At 35.7% G+C, this 20,931-nt stretch overlaps 1 protein-coding gene across 1 annotated transcript in view; it reads right to left on the bottom strand.

Annotated features, from left to right (window-relative positions):
* Positions 1-958: 958 nt before the first annotated feature.
* The window catches only part of ABCA13 (ATP-binding cassette, sub-family A (ABC1), member 13), a 184,527-nt gene continuing 164,554 nt past the window's right edge, over positions 959-20,931 (bottom strand). Inside the window, 5 exon segments of the mRNA XM_040696008.1 lie at positions 959-1,938; positions 3,878-4,015; positions 5,290-5,395; positions 17,082-17,174; positions 19,816-19,919. Coding sequence (XP_040551942.1) covers positions 1,849-1,938; positions 3,878-4,015; positions 5,290-5,395; positions 17,082-17,174; positions 19,816-19,919 — 531 coding nt within the window. The 3' untranslated portion in view covers positions 959-1,848.

Here is a 20,931-nt window from a genome sequence, read left to right as displayed (position 1 = left end):
TTATTTTTTAAGGACTTGAGATGGTTGAAAGATAGAGATATTAGAGAAGAAAAGAAAGAAGGGGAATGGAGAGGAAGGGGGAGGAAGGATGAAAGGGAAGAAGAAAGAAGGAAGGAAGGAAAGAGGGAGAGAAGGAAAAAAGGATAGAAAGAAAAGAAACCATGACACTAAAAAAGCCCTGTAACACAAATTCTTGTCATGCTGTCCTTTTCTGTTTTTCCATCCCAGCAAGATTTTCAGAAACTTTCACCTGCTAAGTGAATTCAAACTATGACTAAAAGATGCCTGACTGTGCCTTGTACACTGTTTCTGCCACCCCAAGATCCTGAAACTGAAGCAGTAAAATTTTATGATATGATACACATTTCTGCCCAAATTTCCAGAATCTGTCTTTTTTTCACCCTCTGATTCTTTCACACTCTGCTTTGTAATACTAACCATTATTGTTCTGATGGAATCTTCACACTCCCAGCCTCATGTAGAAATTAAAGATAACAGATTTCATCTTGAACATGACCATCCCATTGTATCTCTACTGGTGTGGTGACTGCTTAAGTTTGATGGCTCTTCTGTGCTTTGGATCTTGAGGAACATGGCAGAGCTCTGACACTATACCGTAGATTCTACATTCCAAGCCCTTTCAATGATTAAGATACATTTTCCCTGTAGCCTGCCCACCCCAAAGCTATATTGCTGGAATACAGTTCCAAGTCACAGGTTCTACAGTTTAAACTATTGGGCAACATAGTCCAACAAACATCATATCAGCTACTTCTACAGGATCGCTGAAGAAATTGTCATGGAAAAGCCAGTAATTTTCCTCAAGATGTTTTTTTTTCATTGTTTTTTCTCTCAGTGCAGTACACGAGTATTTAGTCATTAACTGTTTACTTCGTTTACACATGTATAGGCTGAAGGCCCTGGCATGACATTATATGAAGTACATAAGACCATAATACACATTTATTGAAAAGTTTATTTATCAATGTCTGAATGCTTATTTCTTTTAACATAATCCTAAAACAGAATTTTATTTTTTTGGGGAGTGGGGAGGGGGAAGGAAAGAAAAACCTAGGAAAAAGGAAATAGGTTATTAAAGAGATACTTGAGAATTCTTCAGCAACAACTTGTAGGCATAATGGAAAACTCATTGTCAAGTATGATTTATGAAACCTTATTAAATTTACTTTACGTAACTAGGAGGCAGACTAGTACACTAATACCCTACTCAACATAAATCCTCATGGAATACAGTGCATCCGTTATACAATAAAAGGGCTAATTTAACTTGTCACAACACAGATCTGAATTAATGCAGAAGTCAAAAGGCTCCCAATTTGTGCTATTAAATACAAATGTCGGGTGATAGCCTAGCTATTTCTACCATTCGATGAGTTTTTCTTGACTTGTCACATAAAAATTAGTTACTAAGTGTGCATGCAAGAGAAAATTACTGTAGTCAAATGAATATAGATCTACCACTAAAAGAAAACGCACTATACACAGTGACATTTCAGACCAGTCTTTTCATGTTATAAAAAGCTGCATTAATTCGGCCCTTTTTATTATAAAATTGCAGTTCGTTTCAAAACATTACTTTCTGGCAGAGTTTTTGTTGGCAGGTCACTCCTCTCTTGTATTACTGAGAACTGGTAACATTCATTTTGGCCTACAAATGCCAACTCACCTCTGCTCCTACTACATGCTTCTCACTCACTCACAAATGGTTAACAGACAAAAATTTTCATTGCATGTAAAATGTGTTTATATATATATATAAGCATATATATATATATATATGCACGCAAACATACACACATGCTGTTGAAACTGTATCCTGTTCTGATCCTAAACTGGCAGGTGGTCTTGACGAACAGTGGGAGATTCTTGTGAAGAATGTGAGATTCCTTGCTGCTGTGTAGCAAAATTAATGAATACCTGCAAGACAAGAAAGAAGTAGGATTTTCAAAATAACAGTATTTGAACAGAAAATTTGGAGACATGGCTAGTGATTTTTTTCAATTGCTTTTCTGACACAAAAATTAATAGTTTAAGCTGCAAGAACCCCTCTACAGATATGTTTTGTAAACTCCATAAAGAAACCCTCTTCATAGAGGTTGATGAACTGTAAAAAACAATGGCAAAATGAGTTACAGGGAAATAATTGTTTTTCGTTGCACTTGAAATAGCATGAGATAAAAGAGCCTTGCAAGCTAGGTGTCCTTGTTGACAAGTTGTGCAGAGGCTTACAACTTCCTCTCCACTTCATGTCTGTACTTACTTGGTAAACTCTCACCAAATAAGATTCAGTTATAAAGTTTGACTGACAGCTTGAACTTGTCAGACTTACTACACAGGCTGAATAGCCTAATTAACTTCTACGCCCTGTGAACTCCTATTAACTCCGGCATAAATTTGGAGTTCATTACACATGATGCATGATAGGAAGGGGGGTCACATACAAGGGGGAACGTATATCAGTCAGACCGGGAAGTCTGTAATCTCCAAGCACTTCAGCCAATGAGGAAAGGAAGAGGGACAATGCAGCTGGGAAGTAGGGATAAGAGGAGGCTGTTCCCTCAGATACTTTGAGAGACCCTGAGGGGACTGTTCCCATGGACTCTCTATTTGAATAAAGAAAGCTCAAGAGTCTCCTCTGTCTTTTTGGGATAAAGATAACCGAGTAAGCCTATTTGAGCAACATTTTTCCCAGCAAGCATGACAGAAGAACTTGACCCTGTTGTTTCTATCAAACACGATCACATAGATGAAGGTCCAGATACATCAAGGCAATGGTATACTTCTGAACACTGCACGGTGACTGCTGAACAACTCACATGCCTCCTTTATATTTGCTTTCTTTCTTTTTTTTTTTTTTCCTAAACAGAACTTACTACAGAAAGGCGCTTGTTTGCTTTTTAATTACACAACTATTTGACAGCAAGGAATGGAGCAGAAGAGATTGATTCTTGATTCAAATGATCATATTCATATGCAAGCAAACTTGGAGTGAATAATAAGGATGTTTATTATTCAAGAGAACTATTTTCTTGTTTAAAAGTGACGCTCAGTTTGTCTTGGGTAGGAAGCAATAGTAGGAGACTGAGCTGATGAATCACCATGAATAATGCAGAGAAGTAAGTTTGCGTGAACTATTCCTGATCATCACCTTATATTCATCCGTTCTGTGACCAGATAATTCAAAAGCCATTAAAAAGATTAGTACAAATCAGAATATTTCATTAATGATTTGCACAAGAGTAAAAGGACTAATTTGGTACTATTTATCATACAAAATTAATATTTTGACCTAATGCAACTCCTCCAGCTTGCAGAATACATAGCAAGAAGTTACATACAAGGATGCTCAAATGCATCACAGCCACTCAGAAATGTCATCCTTGCTATTGTTATCTTCTTCCTGCTGCCCAAACAGGATTTCACAGTCACTAATAGCAGGATCTATTCAGTCTGCTTGTGAATGTCTACTGTGCTCTACTGTGTACTGTAATACTGCAAAAGAAAACCCTCAAAGGAAAATGGCCTGTAAGCCTATGATTTACTGTGATTATCAGACTTGTTTGGTCTTTTGAAGGGCATTAATAGGATCTCAATTATTAGACTGTGGTGGTGGCAGTTCATAGTCCCACACTCTCATCCTGCAGAAATCAGATGTATTTAAACAGTGATTAAGCTTGCATACATAGCAAATATCATAGAATCATCAAGGTTGGAAAAGATCTACATCATCCAGTCCAACCATATATGTGCCTTCTCATGCTGTTTTGTGCTTATCCACAATATAAGAGGAATAAGGTTAATGTGATTACTGTGTAGACCTGAGATGATCTGGAACTGCTGAAAAAGAAGAAAATACCTGCTCCAGTGTAGTTTGGCTAATGGAATAGTGTTTGATTTGGAGAAAAGCCTTGTAGTTCTCTAGGACTCTGAAGAGCTCAGCTAAGCATCCCTCACTTCGTGGTACATGATACTCAAGCAGGTTAAGATGTTGTCCCTTAAAAGAAGCAAAACCAACAAAAATAGATAAAGGTGAGTACACATGATGATGAAGTCCCGCTTGCTATAACCAGACTGGTCTCAGTAGGCTCTCAAAACTGGTTAACATGTTCATACTTAAGACACACGTTTTGTGTTTTGAGATTGCATTTTGTTAACTTAAGAAAAGATATATAAATTTAGGACACTTTTATGCTATATGCTTTAAATTCAACTGATGATAGTACTAATGTAGTTGTCTGGGAAGACATAAGGCAGTAAATAAAAATTAAATGTATTTGTTTACCTGCAGACCTACCCACGCATATGACCATTTTGACTACACACAATTCCAATAACACAAAAGGAAAAAAAATACTAGATTCCCTCATCATTATGGCAAAAAGTATCTGGTATTTAAAAAAAGGGAAGGTTTCTGTAAATCTCTGGACTTTATTTGAGCTTTTGTACATCACATATTGCCTTTGATCCTTGCACTGAACTAACACAGATACAAATGAAAACAAAGGATATTATATAATGCAATGAGGTGAGATATAAAAGAATTCTTATTAACAATTTCTGCAGTAGGATGTTCTCCAACTTTAAAGAAAAAAACAACAACAAAACTTAACTTCAACCTGACAGAAGTCTCTCTCTCTCTTAATGTTACGAATTTACTGATAGGGTTCCTGGAAAATATATATATATGTATATTTATATGTATATATATATATATATAATATGTATATGTATATATATAATGTACATTTATATGTGTATGTATATGAATACGCACAAACATGTATAAACATATAAGCAAGAAGGTTCATAACTAAGGTAGTCATAGTTTTACTTTTTTTTTTTTTCCTAAACAAAGATAAAGTATTAAAAAATAAAAATTAAGAATTAAAGTCCTTTGAAATCTATTTACTGTAGGTCTTTTGGAAGGCAAATAAAAGAATCTCATTAAAGACTGAGATTTGCCATGTGTGAACCTTATCAGAAACCAGTCAAAGCAAGTACAAGTTCAACTTGGTCAACATAAAATCAAAATGAAATTATTACTCAGAGAAAGGACCTATATATTTATGTAGCTTAAATTACTTTGGAATTAATTTAATCAATATCACAAGTCAGATTTATAAGAAATGCTTAATAAGAAAATGAAAGGGATGCTCATGCATACTTTCTTCCGAAAAATCAATGTATCTAAACACTTATAAACATCTTATCAGCCCACTCTTAATCTTGCCATACAATAATTACTATAATGTGGAATTTTAACTGTACCTTAAATTGTGCTCCAGGAAAATGCAGCTTTAGGCAGTCCAAAATCATTCTTCGATAGCTTACTTCTTTGCTAAGCCAAACTTTGACAGAATAGCCATCTCCAAACCTGACAATGATATGCAGAAATATAGACTCATTTGTCTACACTATGAAGGCAGCAAGAACACTAGTTTCAATTAATTTTGCTGTAACTATTATGGCAAATAAAACACTGTGTATGCCTACTGCATTATCACTGGGATATTACCACTTTACTATTTACTGGTAGACAATGATTTCAATGAGAAAGTTGTTAAATTAATGATAACAAATAGAAACAAACAATAAACCCGAACTTTGTTATCCCTAGGTTTTAATTGCAATATTACGTTTCATTACACGATGTACCGTACATTAAATGAAGTATACATTAATTATAACACTCCAAAAAGCCTATGATGATTACTTAACATAAAATGAACAAAAATCCTTTACTTTAACTTTCCTAATGATGTGACACTTCAAACCTTTTAACAAAGCAGCCCAGTTAGTATTTCAGCAAATGTGTGCACAATATGTTTTTGTACATTCTTAAAGTAAACAGTTATTTAGGTTGATGGCAAAGTTAGTGGATATTCTTAAGCTCTATGGCCACACAAATCAGTCTCATAGAATAATTTAGGAAATAAATTTCTCTCTCAATATACATGTGATAAAAGTTAAGTACAGGCAATCTAGCCAACACATTATTTTTTATTAGATTTACTCGCTGCTAATATATGTAACTGGGGAAGTTCCAATAAGCCTATCAACACTGAAATGGCAACAAGAGCCTCATGTATGTTGCGTAAGTGGCAGAAGTTATGCAGCAAAGGTTCAAGGGATTTCATTCCCCTGGCACCAAACTGCATCTGTTCCCATGAGTAATGGAAAGGCAGAGCTGGGAGGAGAACAAGGAGCTTTGGCTGCATGTTCACATCCGCCCAGGAACCTATCAGTTCCTCTGCATTCCCACTCCAGCACTCCCACATCCTTCATGCCAATGTTATTTCCTTTTCTTTACTCTCCACCTGCACAATTACTCAACCCCAAATCCTTTGCTGTAGTTCTGTTTCTGGTAACTTTCCTCCCTGTTTTCCACGACAATGCTCCTTGCTGGCTATACCTGTCTTATTCGTGGTAGTGGCTGAGTTAAATGGGTCTGGCAGGATTGAAGCACATTTTCACATGATCAAATCTCTATGAGGCTAGTCTTCTCAAATACAGAAAGAATGTCTACAGAATCTCTGTCAAAACGTAACAAAAATAGTATGGGCTATTTGGAGATGTATGTCCTGTTCAGCCACTAAGTAACTTCCAGCTAAACACTTCATATGAAGATCATTGCATCCCTCATCAACAATGCACATACAGCAGTGTAAGAGGATAACTTCTATTTTGTGCAGTACCAGAATCTCCATTATTATAAAGCTTTTGGTTGTTTTACTTTGTTTTTCTTTGTTTTTTTTTTCTTTTTTTCTTTTTTTCTTTTTGGTTTTTGGTTGCTTGGGTCTTTTGGCTTGTTTTTAGTCAAATACAACCATGGAACCACTTGAAATGTAGTAAGAAGATCCAATCCTGATGCAGTTCTATTCATTCCTTCTTGAAGGACGATCTGTGAGTTAAATTATCTCCAGTCCAAACTGTGGGGTACCAGCTGTTTGCTGCCCAGTGTGACCTGGCAGATGAATGGTGTTGTTACACCAAAGAGATCCACAACAAGGTGAAGTCTGAAAGAGTGGCTGGCTGGTTTGCCTCATAATGATTTACTAAAAAAAAATTCATCTCTAATTAAATCTTTTAAATGCATAGCATCATCCCTGCAAAACATGTGTGACAATAAAAAAGGTATTACAATGAAGGATATAGTTAACAAGAGTGTTCAATTCAGATGACAGCCAACTTGAGGCAACGCTTTACAAGAGATCATTGATTCTGATAAATTTTTTTGCATTTCTAGCCATCCACTGATGAATCACAGTTTGAAAAATACTGGCTTATGGAGGTGTTCACTGGTCTCGTAAAATGAAATTGTTTCATGCAATGAAGTTTCCAAAGCAAATAAATCAAAATTCTGATTAGCATAGACTAATTAGCCTGTGCAACTGTTTCAGTTCTAGATTGTGAATGGCATAAACACCAGCACAGTACAAACATAACACTTTAAAAGATTACTCTTTTCTTCTGGCCAGACAAATTATGGTTCTTCTATATCTTGATTTTATAAATCATTTCAGCTCAGCAATGTCCTACACAGAGTAAGCTGATCAGAAATAAACATTTTGCCTTGCTATCATCAGCACCATACTTCCAGTAGTAAACTGAGGCAATGGAAATTGAGTTGACCATTTCTTTCCACTCTGTTTTCCTCTCTGAATCAGACAGTATCATTAATTCAGAAACCCCAACTGGAATTATAGAATAAAGCACAATCTGGTTTGAGTAGCCCTGTTAGGATTGAACCTTTAACACCTAGTAGTTCAAAACCTATGTAGGGAAACATTACCATGAAAATGGCGTTAGTTGAGCCAGCACACCTGTTCAGCAGCCATCTGTTGCAAAAGAATCACCATTTCTTCAAAGCTATTTAATGAAGATATTTTCCATTCCTTATTTCTATCACAGTACTTTAACATCACCTGCGTTTTTAATTGCATATATACACACAGAGAAACAAACACATATTCTAACTAAAATATTTTTCCTCTTTATCATTCCCCTTTTCTCTTTCAGTCAAACTAATTATTTAAACTTGTCTTTGGTTCTAGTGGTGTTGAGTGTTTTAACTACTAAAATGCCACCACAAGACTGAAACAAACATCTAAATTGCCCAGCTGATTTTAAACTGGTATATCAGCAGCAACATCCAGTGAAGCATGAACTTGGTAAAAACTACAAAAAATGCATCCAACTGCTCCATACCTATAATTGTACAGGCTGTGAAGCTCATTGAGCCACTCAAATAACAAGGGGAAAAAAGGAGCACAATATGGCAAGAAGGAATAGAACAATTTCCATATCAGGATTTATAAAATGGGCTGAAACTTTTCAGATGACTGGATGGTAGAAGGGTGTTTTATAGAACCACAAATCATGACTGGCCTAGACAATACAATTAAGGAATGCTTCTCCACACCCTTTTATCAGTGGTTCATACCAGACTAAGGGGTATCAAACTGAATTAGAGGGAAGGCAATTCAAATTCAGTAAGAGAAAGTAATTTTCTGTACAGCACTCAGGAAAACTGTGGAACTCATTGACACAGGATGTGCTGGATGCCAGAATTTGACATGAGTTGAATAAGAGATTACGGAAATTCATAGGGGGGAAAATCCACTAAAAACACTTTTGGCTTAGGAATTCTCTAAGCAGCAAATTACTGAAGGCTGGTTGAGTTACATGGAAGAGTATCTTAATGTGTTTATCTTCTCCTTGGACTTTTCTCTCCCGGCCATATTAGTGAGTGGGGATACTGTGTTAGACAGGTCTAAAGTCTGACCTTGTAGCTGATAGTAAGAAATAAAGTAGAGGTCTGCCTGGGCTAATTGCCCAAATGGTTTCCCTACTCTGAGAAGGGGTTTGCACTTTTGATGTAGTTCCACAGCCATGCTGCCAGTACTAGAAAGATACATAACATAACACTAGTTCAGCTGTCTGCACACAAGATGCAGTCACAGAACTGTACTGATGAGCAAGACCCCTGACTGCTTTCTTAGGGCTCCTTCAAGTCTTGCCATGGGAATGGAAGTGGATTCAGTTGCCCAAAGGTTGAAAATTCTTACAAATAACAAATAGAGGAGATACCTCTGAAAGCAAATCAAGAAATGTTAACTTCACAGTGTCCACTTCTGGGACAAGTTGCTGGAACACAGTGTTTTGTGGCTGCTCAGATGAGCCTACCACTGAGTGGTCACATGGAGTTCCTAGAGAAACTAACCCAGTGTTTTCCAAAACTAGACCATGACATCCTGTTTTCTGTGAAAGGTAACAAAGTTCATTATCAGCAGACTTCTATTTGCTGTATAATAGTATGTATTTTCCTTGAAAATTGTTAGGAGCTGCTTGACCACAAACAAACCTTACCTAATTTAGAAACCACTGTTTAAATTTACAGCAGAGTCAAGAATGATTAGTTCTCTGAACACACTCTTTCCAAATCCCTACCCCAAAACTGCCAAAAGAAGCCTCAGCAAAACATGAGCACAGCCTTATTTCCTAATTCTCAATGCATAAGCAAAACATGATAAATTTTAGCACAAATATGTATGTGTTTCTATATATAAGTGTATGTTTATAAGAATATACATCAAAAAATTACAGCTCCCAGAATGTTTACTGGTGGAAATATACTGTGCATACTTTATGCACACACTAGTCTGATTGATCAAAAGATTACTCCAAAATGGCATTACTGAATAACAAAAAAATAATAAAAAGAACACTGCCACTTAACATCTGAAAGGAACCACATCTTTCAGAATATATGCCATAAATCAAAGTGGGGGAATAATTTGTTACTGAGCTGTGCACCACAAGGCTTCAGTTTGCATTCATTTGCAGACAGAGAAGGTTCTACTTTTTGTAAAGTCTCATCGAAACAGGCTAACTTAGTTATTCCAGTATGATTACTCAGGCACAGGATACAGATTCAGGTCATTCCCCTTGCAACTCTAGAAAAAAAGTACAACTTATAAAATGAATTAAACTTAAAAAGTATTAAAAACAAAAACAACCTCAAAAACATTGGGGAAAAAAAGTACTAAATTGAAATAAAATGAATTACAAAAAATAAATAACAATTCATGGTAATTTTCAATCACAAAATAAACACAATGATTTTATGTGTTAAGTGGCAGATAAATACAATAACTAGGAAGGAAAAGAAGGTTTCTAAATGAAAGGTAAGTAAAACAGTTGTATTAATTTTTAAAAAATATTTTTTTAAAATTAATAATTTTGCATTTTAAAAATGCAAAAATAACCTCACTTGTAAAATGCAAATTCTTTCTGCAATTATTCAGAACAACCTCAGTGCTGCTGAACAAACAAACAGCTTAATTAGATTGTGATGACTGTGTCATCACAAAGCATTCCTTCCAGAAATCCCTATCATGAATAGTTCAGATCACAAGATAAATTGGAGGTACATGCTCAGACAAGGGCTCTAGATACTGTACCATCTGGAATGTGTTGCAAATAAGATTCCAAGTTGCTGAGAAAGTGGACTATGTTTCCAGTGGATGAGAATAGCACTAAAGAAGCAAATCTCTTACTATCCCACCACTGCATATGCATAATCTGTGGTAACTCACTCAGACCACATTTTTCACTACTGCTTTCCTATCCTGTTAAGTGGGTAGGAAGGGAAATCAACTATTACTCAGGCAGACAGGACAAGGGAAACCATCTTAAACTAAAGGAGGAGATATTTAGATTAGATGTTGGGTGGGAGTTTTTTCATGGAGAGAGTAGTGAAGTGCTGGCACAGCTGCCCATAGAAGCTGTGGTGCCTCATCCCTGGAGCTGCTGAAGGCCAGTTTGGATGGGGCCCTGAGCATCTGAGCTGGTGGGGGGCAGCCCTGCCCACAGCACAGGGTTGGGGCTGGGTGGGCTCTAAGACCCCTTCCAACCTAAGCCTGTGATTCTGTGTGCCCACCTTGAGACCCAGGGCTCCAAACAGCAAAAGGAATTCAAGGTACTTTCCGCTAAAGCTGAAGATAGCAGGTTTCTTGTGTTGGAGGCCCCAGAACTGGACACAGTACTCCAGGAGAGGTCTCATAAGAGCAGAGGGGCAGAATCACCTCCCTCGACCTGCTCATCACATTTCTCTTGATGAAACAAGCTGGCCTTCTGGGCTGCAAGCGCACATTGCCAGCTCATGTTGAACCTCTCATCAACTAACAAAAGAGTGTTAAAGTACAACCATGTTGTACTTCAAATGTATCAAGTATCGTTTAATGTTAATATATTTAGCCTTAAACTGCTCAGATTGGCTGACCGAAACCCTTTAACTTTAAAATGTTCATAATGCCTTAGTCACATCTCTATAAAATGGAAATAATTATTTGTAAACCTGTTTCCATTAAGTATTGTCAAAAGCATGGATGTTGATATTTATGAAGCACTGCTCCAACAAATATTTAAAAACAAGTTTGAAAAATGCCTAATAAAGATGGTACAGATCACATACTAGGAAAGGAGGAGAATATGAAATATTCAGCTGCTCATTATATGAAGATGTAGGCAGCTTTATTGTGGTATATAGGGTATAAAATGACAAAAAAAATTGTACTGTGATGCACATACAACACAGTAGGACTGAATTAACGTAGCACAAATTTAACTATGAGCATGAAAATATTGCCCATTTCTGAACTCACAGTCCATGTCTTTTAAAGTTCTATAACTTTTTTCTTCAAGCTTTCCTCCAGGAAGACAGACTAATATTACATGAATACACAGGTATACACCCACTACCTTAATATATTTTTCATGGACAAAAGGAATTCCTGCTTTCTAACAACACGAATAAAGACTATATATTTGACTGTCATCACATTTATATTTTACAGCAAGTAAGAAAGTCAATGCTAATATTTATGTTAGTATCATAACACTGTTTCCAACGAAGGCTGAAATATTAATGAGATCTTTAATTCTCTCTTCTCCATTTAAGAAGTCCAGCATGCGAGTTTTGAGGAAAGCAATAAAATATTCTTAATCAACCTTCTAAAAAAAAAAGCTATATTGTAAATAGCTTGGCAAGACATTTTCCATTCTAAGTCCGCTATAACAAATAGATTAATTGCTGGGTAATTTAATCAGATGGCTTGCTGATACAATTTGAGCAATGACTTGATATGTGTCCAGTGCTTGAAAAGCTGGTATGGGTTATTCAGCTAAGAGAAGTCTGTCCAGATGGTCCTAAAATGAAGAATGGCATTCAAAATGTTGTTCTCAGAGGACTGGCCAGCTGCATCTAACATGGAAATGCTTCTGCGAGTTTTTAGAATAACATTAAGTATAATGGAGAATACTGGAGAGAGCATTTAAACGTAATCCATTCACAATTTAGAATAATTGATTCAGTTGGCAGAAGTCAACGGAAATTATGTTTTAACAGACACAACTGCTAACACATCCATCTCATACAAGTTATGTCTAGAACTAAGATGCTACCTTCTTGGAAATTACCCTTCAGTTCATCCTTTCTAACACCTCTTTTGGCATTATTCAGAAATATGCCATCTGCAACAAAAATCCCTTTTGAAGTGTAACGCATATACTTCCAAGAAATATTTGAGGGTACTTTAAATCTGTTTAAACATAAATATAGTCAGGGCTCAACAGCTGGGAGTAGAAACTCATACATACAATTGTAGTGAGGAGACAATTTTGGACGAGCTTTTTGTAACAAGCTTGCACAAGAGCTGGAAAAATAAATCAAGTCTCACACATTAGAAGCAGCATGTGTCACTTTTTATATCCCTATTAAGCTTTTATGTTTCACATTAGCATCTTCCTGGAGCTCATCCATACTCTTCATAGCAGAATTTTGTACTGCCTTCTGACAAACCTGTATTCAGTCCAAGACAGTCTTTTGCAATCTGCCAAGGGCTGAAAGTGTGCTGAGAGAGAAAGCTGAATACTTGAAACTTCCCACCACAGCAAAGAAGGAAATTTAACAGGGCCCCAAGGAAGATCCATTAAGTCTTCATCAAACATCCATCAGAAAGCAGACCATAATGGGCTAGAATGGTACTAAAGGAAAAGCAAACAAAACAGTTTTGAGAATTTCCATCAGTACAGAAAGAATCCCCAAGAGAAGAAAAATGTAATCCTAGGGAAAATCGCTAGATTTAGAAGAGGAAAACAAATCCTAAGAATTGTTAATATTACCATATAAAATATCAAAATGTGCTTCTAGTGTAATTTCTTACAATGAGGGACACATCCTATAATAAATAAAATCTATATGAAATTCTCTTTGGTTTAAATTTTCACACAATGTTTACATTTCTTTCATTCAATAAAGGCTAAATGAGGACACTTTTAATTTATTTTTAAAATATTTGTATAATTTACTTTATAGAAATAAATTGAGAATAGAGGAAAGATATCAAGAGCTGTTTTTTTTTTTAAGAATGAAATAAATAAGGAGATTTAAAATCTAACACACACAAAAACAACACATAATAATCTAAAACTATAGTCACCATTAATTTATTTTGGTATAATTCCAGTCTGTACATACGTATATAATATGTATATTACACATATATAATATATACGTATATTATATACGTATTATATATTATATATTATATTATATATAATATATACGTATATATTATATATGTGAAATACACACATAATACACATAAGTCTAATATAAGTATATTTCCAGTATAATTAATCCACATACATGGCACACAAAAGCACCATCAAGTAACAATTTTAATCTATGTTAATTAATGTTAATCTAAATTTTAGATTAAATCAGATGCTGAAAAATTAGGTTTCCTTATGTTTTTTGTCATTTCATCACATACATTGCTTCACAGAACTGTTTTGCTAAACAAAATGTAAAGCAATGTGAAAAGGCAGCAAGGACAAATACAAAAATGCTAATGCAGGAATACACTGGAAAATGAAATTTATCAGGAATGACCTGTGGAGGTGGCTGTTAAGGAATGCATTCCTTGGCTGTCAGGTGTTTTCCAAAGAAAAGATTTAGAAATCATGGTCTATAACTTAAGAAGGAATAAAGTTTTGCGCTACATAAAAGTATATCACAGGGCTGTTACTTCACAGAAAGGGAAAGAAAATTGAAAGTTAGAAAAAATTCTTTCAGAATCCAGAACTAGTAGTTTTTCAAGATGTTCACAGACGAAGTGGAAAGTGAGAAAATGACAAGATTACTATAATTAAAGCTTAATTATTTAAATGGTTTACAGTAGTATGTAAATAATCCTGCTTTTCTTCCCTATCTCACGCAGATGTATAAGCCCACGTAACTCTACAACGTACATGATAGCATATCTGAAAGTTGTCTTAAAATAAGTTTGGAATGTGAATTACACAGAGGTATTGGTGTTTTTAAACATCTGAAGATGATCTTATTAATTTGATGTCTGATAACCTGGGGTCTGTGTTGGAGAACTGAATGGTCAGGTAAAGAAAACCACAGTCAGGAGCTCTATCTGGAAGGAAGTTTGGAAGCTAAAGCAGTGAAATAATAGAACAGGGACACTTTGGTTTCTTCTCAGAACTTATTAAAAGTTTTCAAAAAAAAATTGAAATCTCTTAATTGTATGTTTAATTAACGAAGAGAAGAGAAGAGAAGAGAAGAGAAGAGAAGAGAAGAGAAGAGAAGAGAAGAGAAGAGAAGAGAAGAGAAGAGAAGAGAAGAGAAGAGAAGAGAAGAGAAGAGAAGAGAAGAGAAGAGAAGAGATCTTTAACAGCTGCTTGTATATGAGCTTTTAAGACTGTGCTCTCTACAGTTGTTTTGCTTTCAGAAGAAAAGAAAATGAATGACACAGTCAGAGAGAATTAGGACAACTGCTTGATTTTAATTAAATTCTTTGGTACTGCTAGTGAGTATTTTTACGTGATAAAGGTTATAAAGTTATAGAAAAATTCGGTGGATTTCTGAGTAGGTATGGAAACTTGGAGACTAAAGCAATTAATGAGCTAGGAGATAAAGGGATTTTAAGTCTGTCTTAAACAAAAGTCTTATTGCAGCTTCAGCTACACAGTTTCCATAGAAGGTTTCAGCAATATTGATGTCCAGTGTTCATGTTAACTCACAAGAATGCCACTGACTTGTATGAAAGAACCGTCATGGCATTACAAGGAACACAAACCTGATGATAGCATGAAACATTCCTAGTATATAATGTTTTGGGTTTATTGATATATATATATATATATATACACACACACATTGTACATATATAAAATCATTGTGTATGTATAATGATTTCAAAAATAATTATTCTGAATAATTGTAATGTATAATTATATTATATATTGTTATAAAATTATAATAGCCACCAAACATGCTGATCTTGATTTGGTTTTCTTGAGCTTAAAAGAGGAGGGCAGACAGCTTTGGCTCCTGCATGGTTGATCTGTGAATGTCAGTGTGCCTTCAGAATGAATTTGAAGATACCTTCTATATGTCATATAGTTATTCTTCTACACTGATTTTCATACTATGATCTGAAAGATGTACATCTACAGAGTGCAGCACATTGAGAAACAACTGTTCTACTTCTATGAACATGAATATTTTGAGTATGTTTAGAATCACAGAATCATTAAGGCTAGAAAAGACCTCTAAGATCATCTGGTCTGTCAAACCATCACCACCGTGCCCACTAACCATGTCTCTCAGCATTACAACTACACATTTCTTGAACACCTACAGGAAGTGACATCATTACCTCCCTGGGCAGCCTGTTCCAATGCATTACAACTCTTTCTGAGAACAATTTTTTTCTAATAACCTACCTGAATCTCTCCTAGCACAACTTAAGGCCACTACTTCTTGTCCTATCAGTAGTTACCTGGAAAAGAGGCTGATGTCTTACTTCCTGAAAAGGTGGATGAAAAGATGTTGCCAAAGGAAACATCAGGAGAGGTATAACAGTGACAGTCACTGTGAAGATAAAGGTGAACCTAGCACTTATGGAATGGCCCTCTTCAAGGTCAAGCAGAACCCAACCTTTTTCACCAACCAGTTCACAAATCTGAAACTCTATGTTGCTGTTAAAAAAAAAAAAAAACAAAAACTAGCAAGAAAATAGCTTATTAGTGTATGTATTTCATGTCTGTTATGCCAGTCCAGCTGGAAAGCAAGTGCCTATATTTCTATCAAAATAAAAACCTAAAGTTCTATACAAAGTGAAGGACCAAAAGCCAGAAGTGTCCTTCTGAAGGTAAAAAAAGTTGTTGGAGAAACAGGTTGCCTTCTATTCACAGCAGAGTGTAATTTCTGTAGAGTTTGCTTGTTTGCACTTAAGAGTGCTAAATGCTGAAGTGGTACAAACCAGAGTCTTTGCTGCCTGTAAACAAGTGATGTCATTTCACACAGCTGGCTGTCTGGGTGCCATAAAAGTTCTCCTTATTACTAAATGTAAATGTTCTAGCTATAAATTGCAGCAGTTCTCTTCTCAGCTTCTGGTTTTGTTTTCTTTATGGTGAATTGAGCCCCATTTCTAAATAAACAACTTCATTAACAGATGTTAAATTAACTTATGAGAAGAGCTGAAGCAGAAGAGGCTCATCTACACCATGAAAAAGAAGCAAAAAGCCATAGAAAAAAATATCTAAAATTACCAGTGAATTCACTAGGAGACAACAGTGGTTCAAAATGCATTGTCTTACTGGCCACTGACCTGCCAAGTACTCTTTCCTCTTACAAGAAATTATCCCTAGGAAGGCGGTGATAATTTCAAAGGATATCCAATAATGTCATAGAATGTTGAAATCTCATAATGCATTTCTCAGGTTGAGTGCAGAAGAGCTTCTTTTAGATACAGATCTGTCTTTTTCAATTACCAGTGCAGATTACAAAGCACTGTAGAAATGCCCTCTGTCAATTTAGCTAGCTAAGATATTCTAATTGGCTCTTTTTTAACTTCACTGATGACAGGAAGAGAAAGATGTGCTCAACAGTCATAAGTGTTCATGCCTTGGCACTATTAAAATATCTAGGCAGCTCTTAGATTGAATGTAGCTACAGAAAATTCAATGGTGATATATAATACCTGTTTTTAATGTGCTGGGGAGAACCAAGACACTTGAAACTTCCATTCACCATAATTGCAAGTCGCGTGCAGAGGGCTTCACATTCTTCCATACTACAAAGTGCAGTGGAAAAAGAAAAAGGGATTAAAACGGGACAAGTGAAAACAGAGAAAACCATATAAATCTAGCTTAAGTTAAAATGGAAGGAATCTGGACAGCTACAAAAAAACAGGTACACAAAACCTTTGGCTTTAAGGGAGCAGTTCAAATTGTAGCCCTCATCAGTACATACCAAAAGGTATAACCACATTACAGCCAGAAGAAAGCCTCAAAACCAAATTTTTATTTTTAGTTTAGATTTAATTCAACAATTCTGGCTGCAATACAATGGTTTTATTACTACAGACAAATAAATACCTGGTAGGCAGTCTCAAATATGTCACTGATGTGGGACCATGAACTCTGTTGTTTCCTGTAATACATGTTTATGGTCATTTTGAGCTAATGGATAGAGGGAGGGGAACAAAGTAAACTTGCTTAGCTTGCTTCCTGCATAACACAGGTCCTCAGAAAGAAAAGTTACCCTTAGCCTGATTGCAGGAAAGAAGAAATTGCAATACTCTACAATCCAAAATAGAATTTAGGACATGAAAATGCAGCTGAATAATAAAAGCCAGATTCTGTTAGATGTGACTGCTTCGGTTGACAAAGAATAATTTTTACTTGTAAAGCTTAGGGCAGATGGGTTACCCTTCTACATATTACACATAATTATGTGAGCATTTCTTCTAAAGCATTGCTTTAGACAGGACATCAGTCAGGATCTATTCATCAAAGAATTGTCTTCTCAAAGAGAAGTTGAAGTTGTTTGATGTTAGTGCAATTCACTCTGCTCACTCCCCATCCCCTCTGAGAAAACTGAACAAGAGTCCTCTTGTGTGTGCAGTCCAAATTATGGTGCTTTTACTGGAAAAGCATGGAGATTAAGTACCCTTCTTAGAATAATTTTCTTAAACTGAGACAGGAGCAGAGTGAGAACTGGCAAAACACGAGCTGTTGCACTTAAAAGACATGGTGAGATGGCTAACATATCTTCCCATAAAGCAGGAAGACAGCTGAGTCATTTTAGCATACAGTACCTCCTAATGATCCCCTCAACATAACATTTCCTGGTTGTGGCAAAATAACACAAAATTAGGCCTGTATAGACAATTAATACAAACTCATTACTCTCCTGCCTCAAAAAAAAACAAAAAAACCAACCAACCAAACAAAAAAAAAAACAAGTACATAGACCTCAAAAATTAATCTTTACCCAGCAAACCTATTGCTCCATGCATTTATTTGCTGGTATGCACAAAGATTCATTTAATAGGAAAAAAATATTTTTCTTATGCAAGTAGCCTTTGAGAAAATCTCAAATAAATCTCCAATGGCCTTTAGCAAATAGTATGAGATAATTTCTGCAACTTGATACAACAATGTCTTATTAATTAGAAATGAGATGTGTACATTATCACTTGTAACTGCTTCAGCCAGAAGACATTCATTTGTGGAGCTAAATGAGCAATTAGTAACAATTTATTTGATGGATTTATTTATTTATTTTTCCTTCTCACAGCATGTTAGTAATGAGATCACAGAGCTCTTTTATTCAGCTGGCTTTTGACAGCAAAGGGTTCTTAAGCTGGACTGAAAAGTCAAAGCACAGTTTCCTGAAGATGACTACCTTAATTCACATTGGATGACTTCTGTTCCATAAAGGAGTGAGCTGCTAAACACATGGGGATCAAATTCAAATGCATGATTTTGAGGATTCATTTTCCACAAACAGAATTCTCAAAACTTCTGAAAGCTTTTTTTTTTTTTTTTTCCTCCCAGGAATGATGTACCACACATGTATAGGGACAATAAATATAAATTTGAGAACATCTGAAAAATTTAACATCATCTAGAAAATGTTGAAGGAAGTTTTGCCTCAGACTGTTATCAATTCATCTACTCTTCAAATTTCATTTGGCCAATTTACTGCATTGCTATTTTGATTAATTAGCTCTGTCCTTTCTGGGCACATTTTCATGACCTCTTCCCTCAGTCAAAGACATTTCATATATAATTATCCCTACCGTACTATATTCCCTAAGGGAACACATGATATTCCATTATATTGCAGATGTTACAGAACAGTTTTGATGCTTTCTCCATTAAACTGATGCACCAATATTCATTTCAAAGATTTGATAAGATATTGAATACAGATACACTCTCTGAAGAAGACAGGGTCAATCCTTCCATTTCCATCAATGCATCAGATCTTCAGTACAGTGAAGAGCTGATATATCTGTCTTTATTGTGTCATGGCATACTCATTCTATGCAATCACACAAAATAAAAACATCAATAAGATCAGAAGAGGGCTTTACATTCCTATCTGTGTTTCTAAGGATTTGAGAAATAGGCAACTGCAAAAGGATAACTCTTGTGTTCCAAGCAAAAGGAGACACTGCAACACTGAAAGGAAAGAGCATAGAAAAAGGAGCATTTGATGCATCATTCTTCTGCCTGTAGCCTCCTTGAGCCACAATTTAAAGTTCAACTTTCATGAGCAGGAAGGATTTGCTATAAAATGCCTAAACATACTCTGAGTTTCACACAGGGATGAGCACACCTTCAGAATATTCTATTTTTCCCTCAGATGATAACAAGTGAGGAAAGAAAAAAGGAATATAATAGCAACTGAAATAAGGGTCTCACCTGTGGGATGTCAGCACAGCTGCACAGCCATCCTGAACTTCTTTCAAGATGGTTTTCCACAGGTAGCGTTTAGAACAAGGATCCATCCCAGAACTTGGCTCATCCTACAGGAAAAATGAAAGTAGTGATACAGCAATATCGGAAAAATATAACTCCAGCTCAGCATGAATAATGAACAGAATTTACAATAAAAGAACATAGTTGTCCCTCTAAAAAAGCCTGTATTTTCAGGAAATCACTAAAAGACACCCTGATTAGTTTTTTGCTCAAGCACACTTACATTCATTTACTTCTTTATGAAGTTCTATGCATATTTATATTTACAGGAGAGACTTGCAGAAGAAAGAATGATACCTTATTTTCAAAAATCAGTATCTTTCACTACAAAACTAGGGAGAAGGAAAAATTCCAAGCTGCATTTAGTACTATATAATTTCATAACGGGTGTCAGCACCTATTTGGATGGTATAGTCGTAGATAATATATTTGCATCATGGACTCCTAGCTGAAACCTGCAACAAAGTTGTCAAGAACCAAAGCCAAATCATCCCATCTGATGCTGATTTTGGTGTTTAGCTAACAATGACAGAGGTGAAAAGAAATTCAGTTGTCTTTTATTTGTTGAGAAGTAACAAAGCAAAGGTAAAAAGAAGTAAAAACAATATTATTGCCTTGGACACCTCCATTGATGGGACATCCGCAGTCTCTCTGGGCAGCCTGAGCCAGTGCCTCACCACCCTCTGAGAAAACAATTTCCTCCTAACACCTAATCTAAACCTCCCTTCTTTTAATTTAAAGCCATTTCCCTCTGTCCTATCACTATCATACCATGTAAAAAGTCAGTCTCCCTCTTGTTTATAAGCCCCTTTTAAGTACTGGAAGGCCACAGTGAGGTTCCCCCAAAGCCTTATCTTCGCCAGGCTGAACAAGCCCAACTTCCTCAGTCTGTCTTCAAAGGAGAGGTGTCACAGCCCTCTAATCACCTTTGTGGCCTCCCCTGGACCAGCTCCAGTATATAAAGTAATAATGAGAAAAATAATATAGAGAAATAATGATGCAATTCCCACAGCTTTTTAATTCCCTAATCTTCAATACAAACAGCATTGTTTAGACTGA

This window comes from Gallus gallus, chromosome 2 (genome assembly GCF_016699485.2).
Source record: "Gallus gallus isolate bGalGal1 chromosome 2, bGalGal1.mat.broiler.GRCg7b, whole genome shotgun sequence".
Classification (NCBI taxonomy): domain Eukaryota; kingdom Metazoa; phylum Chordata; class Aves; order Galliformes; family Phasianidae; genus Gallus; species Gallus gallus.
Note: the sequence above shows the minus strand (reverse complement) of the source record. Positions and strands in the feature narration are given on the sequence as shown.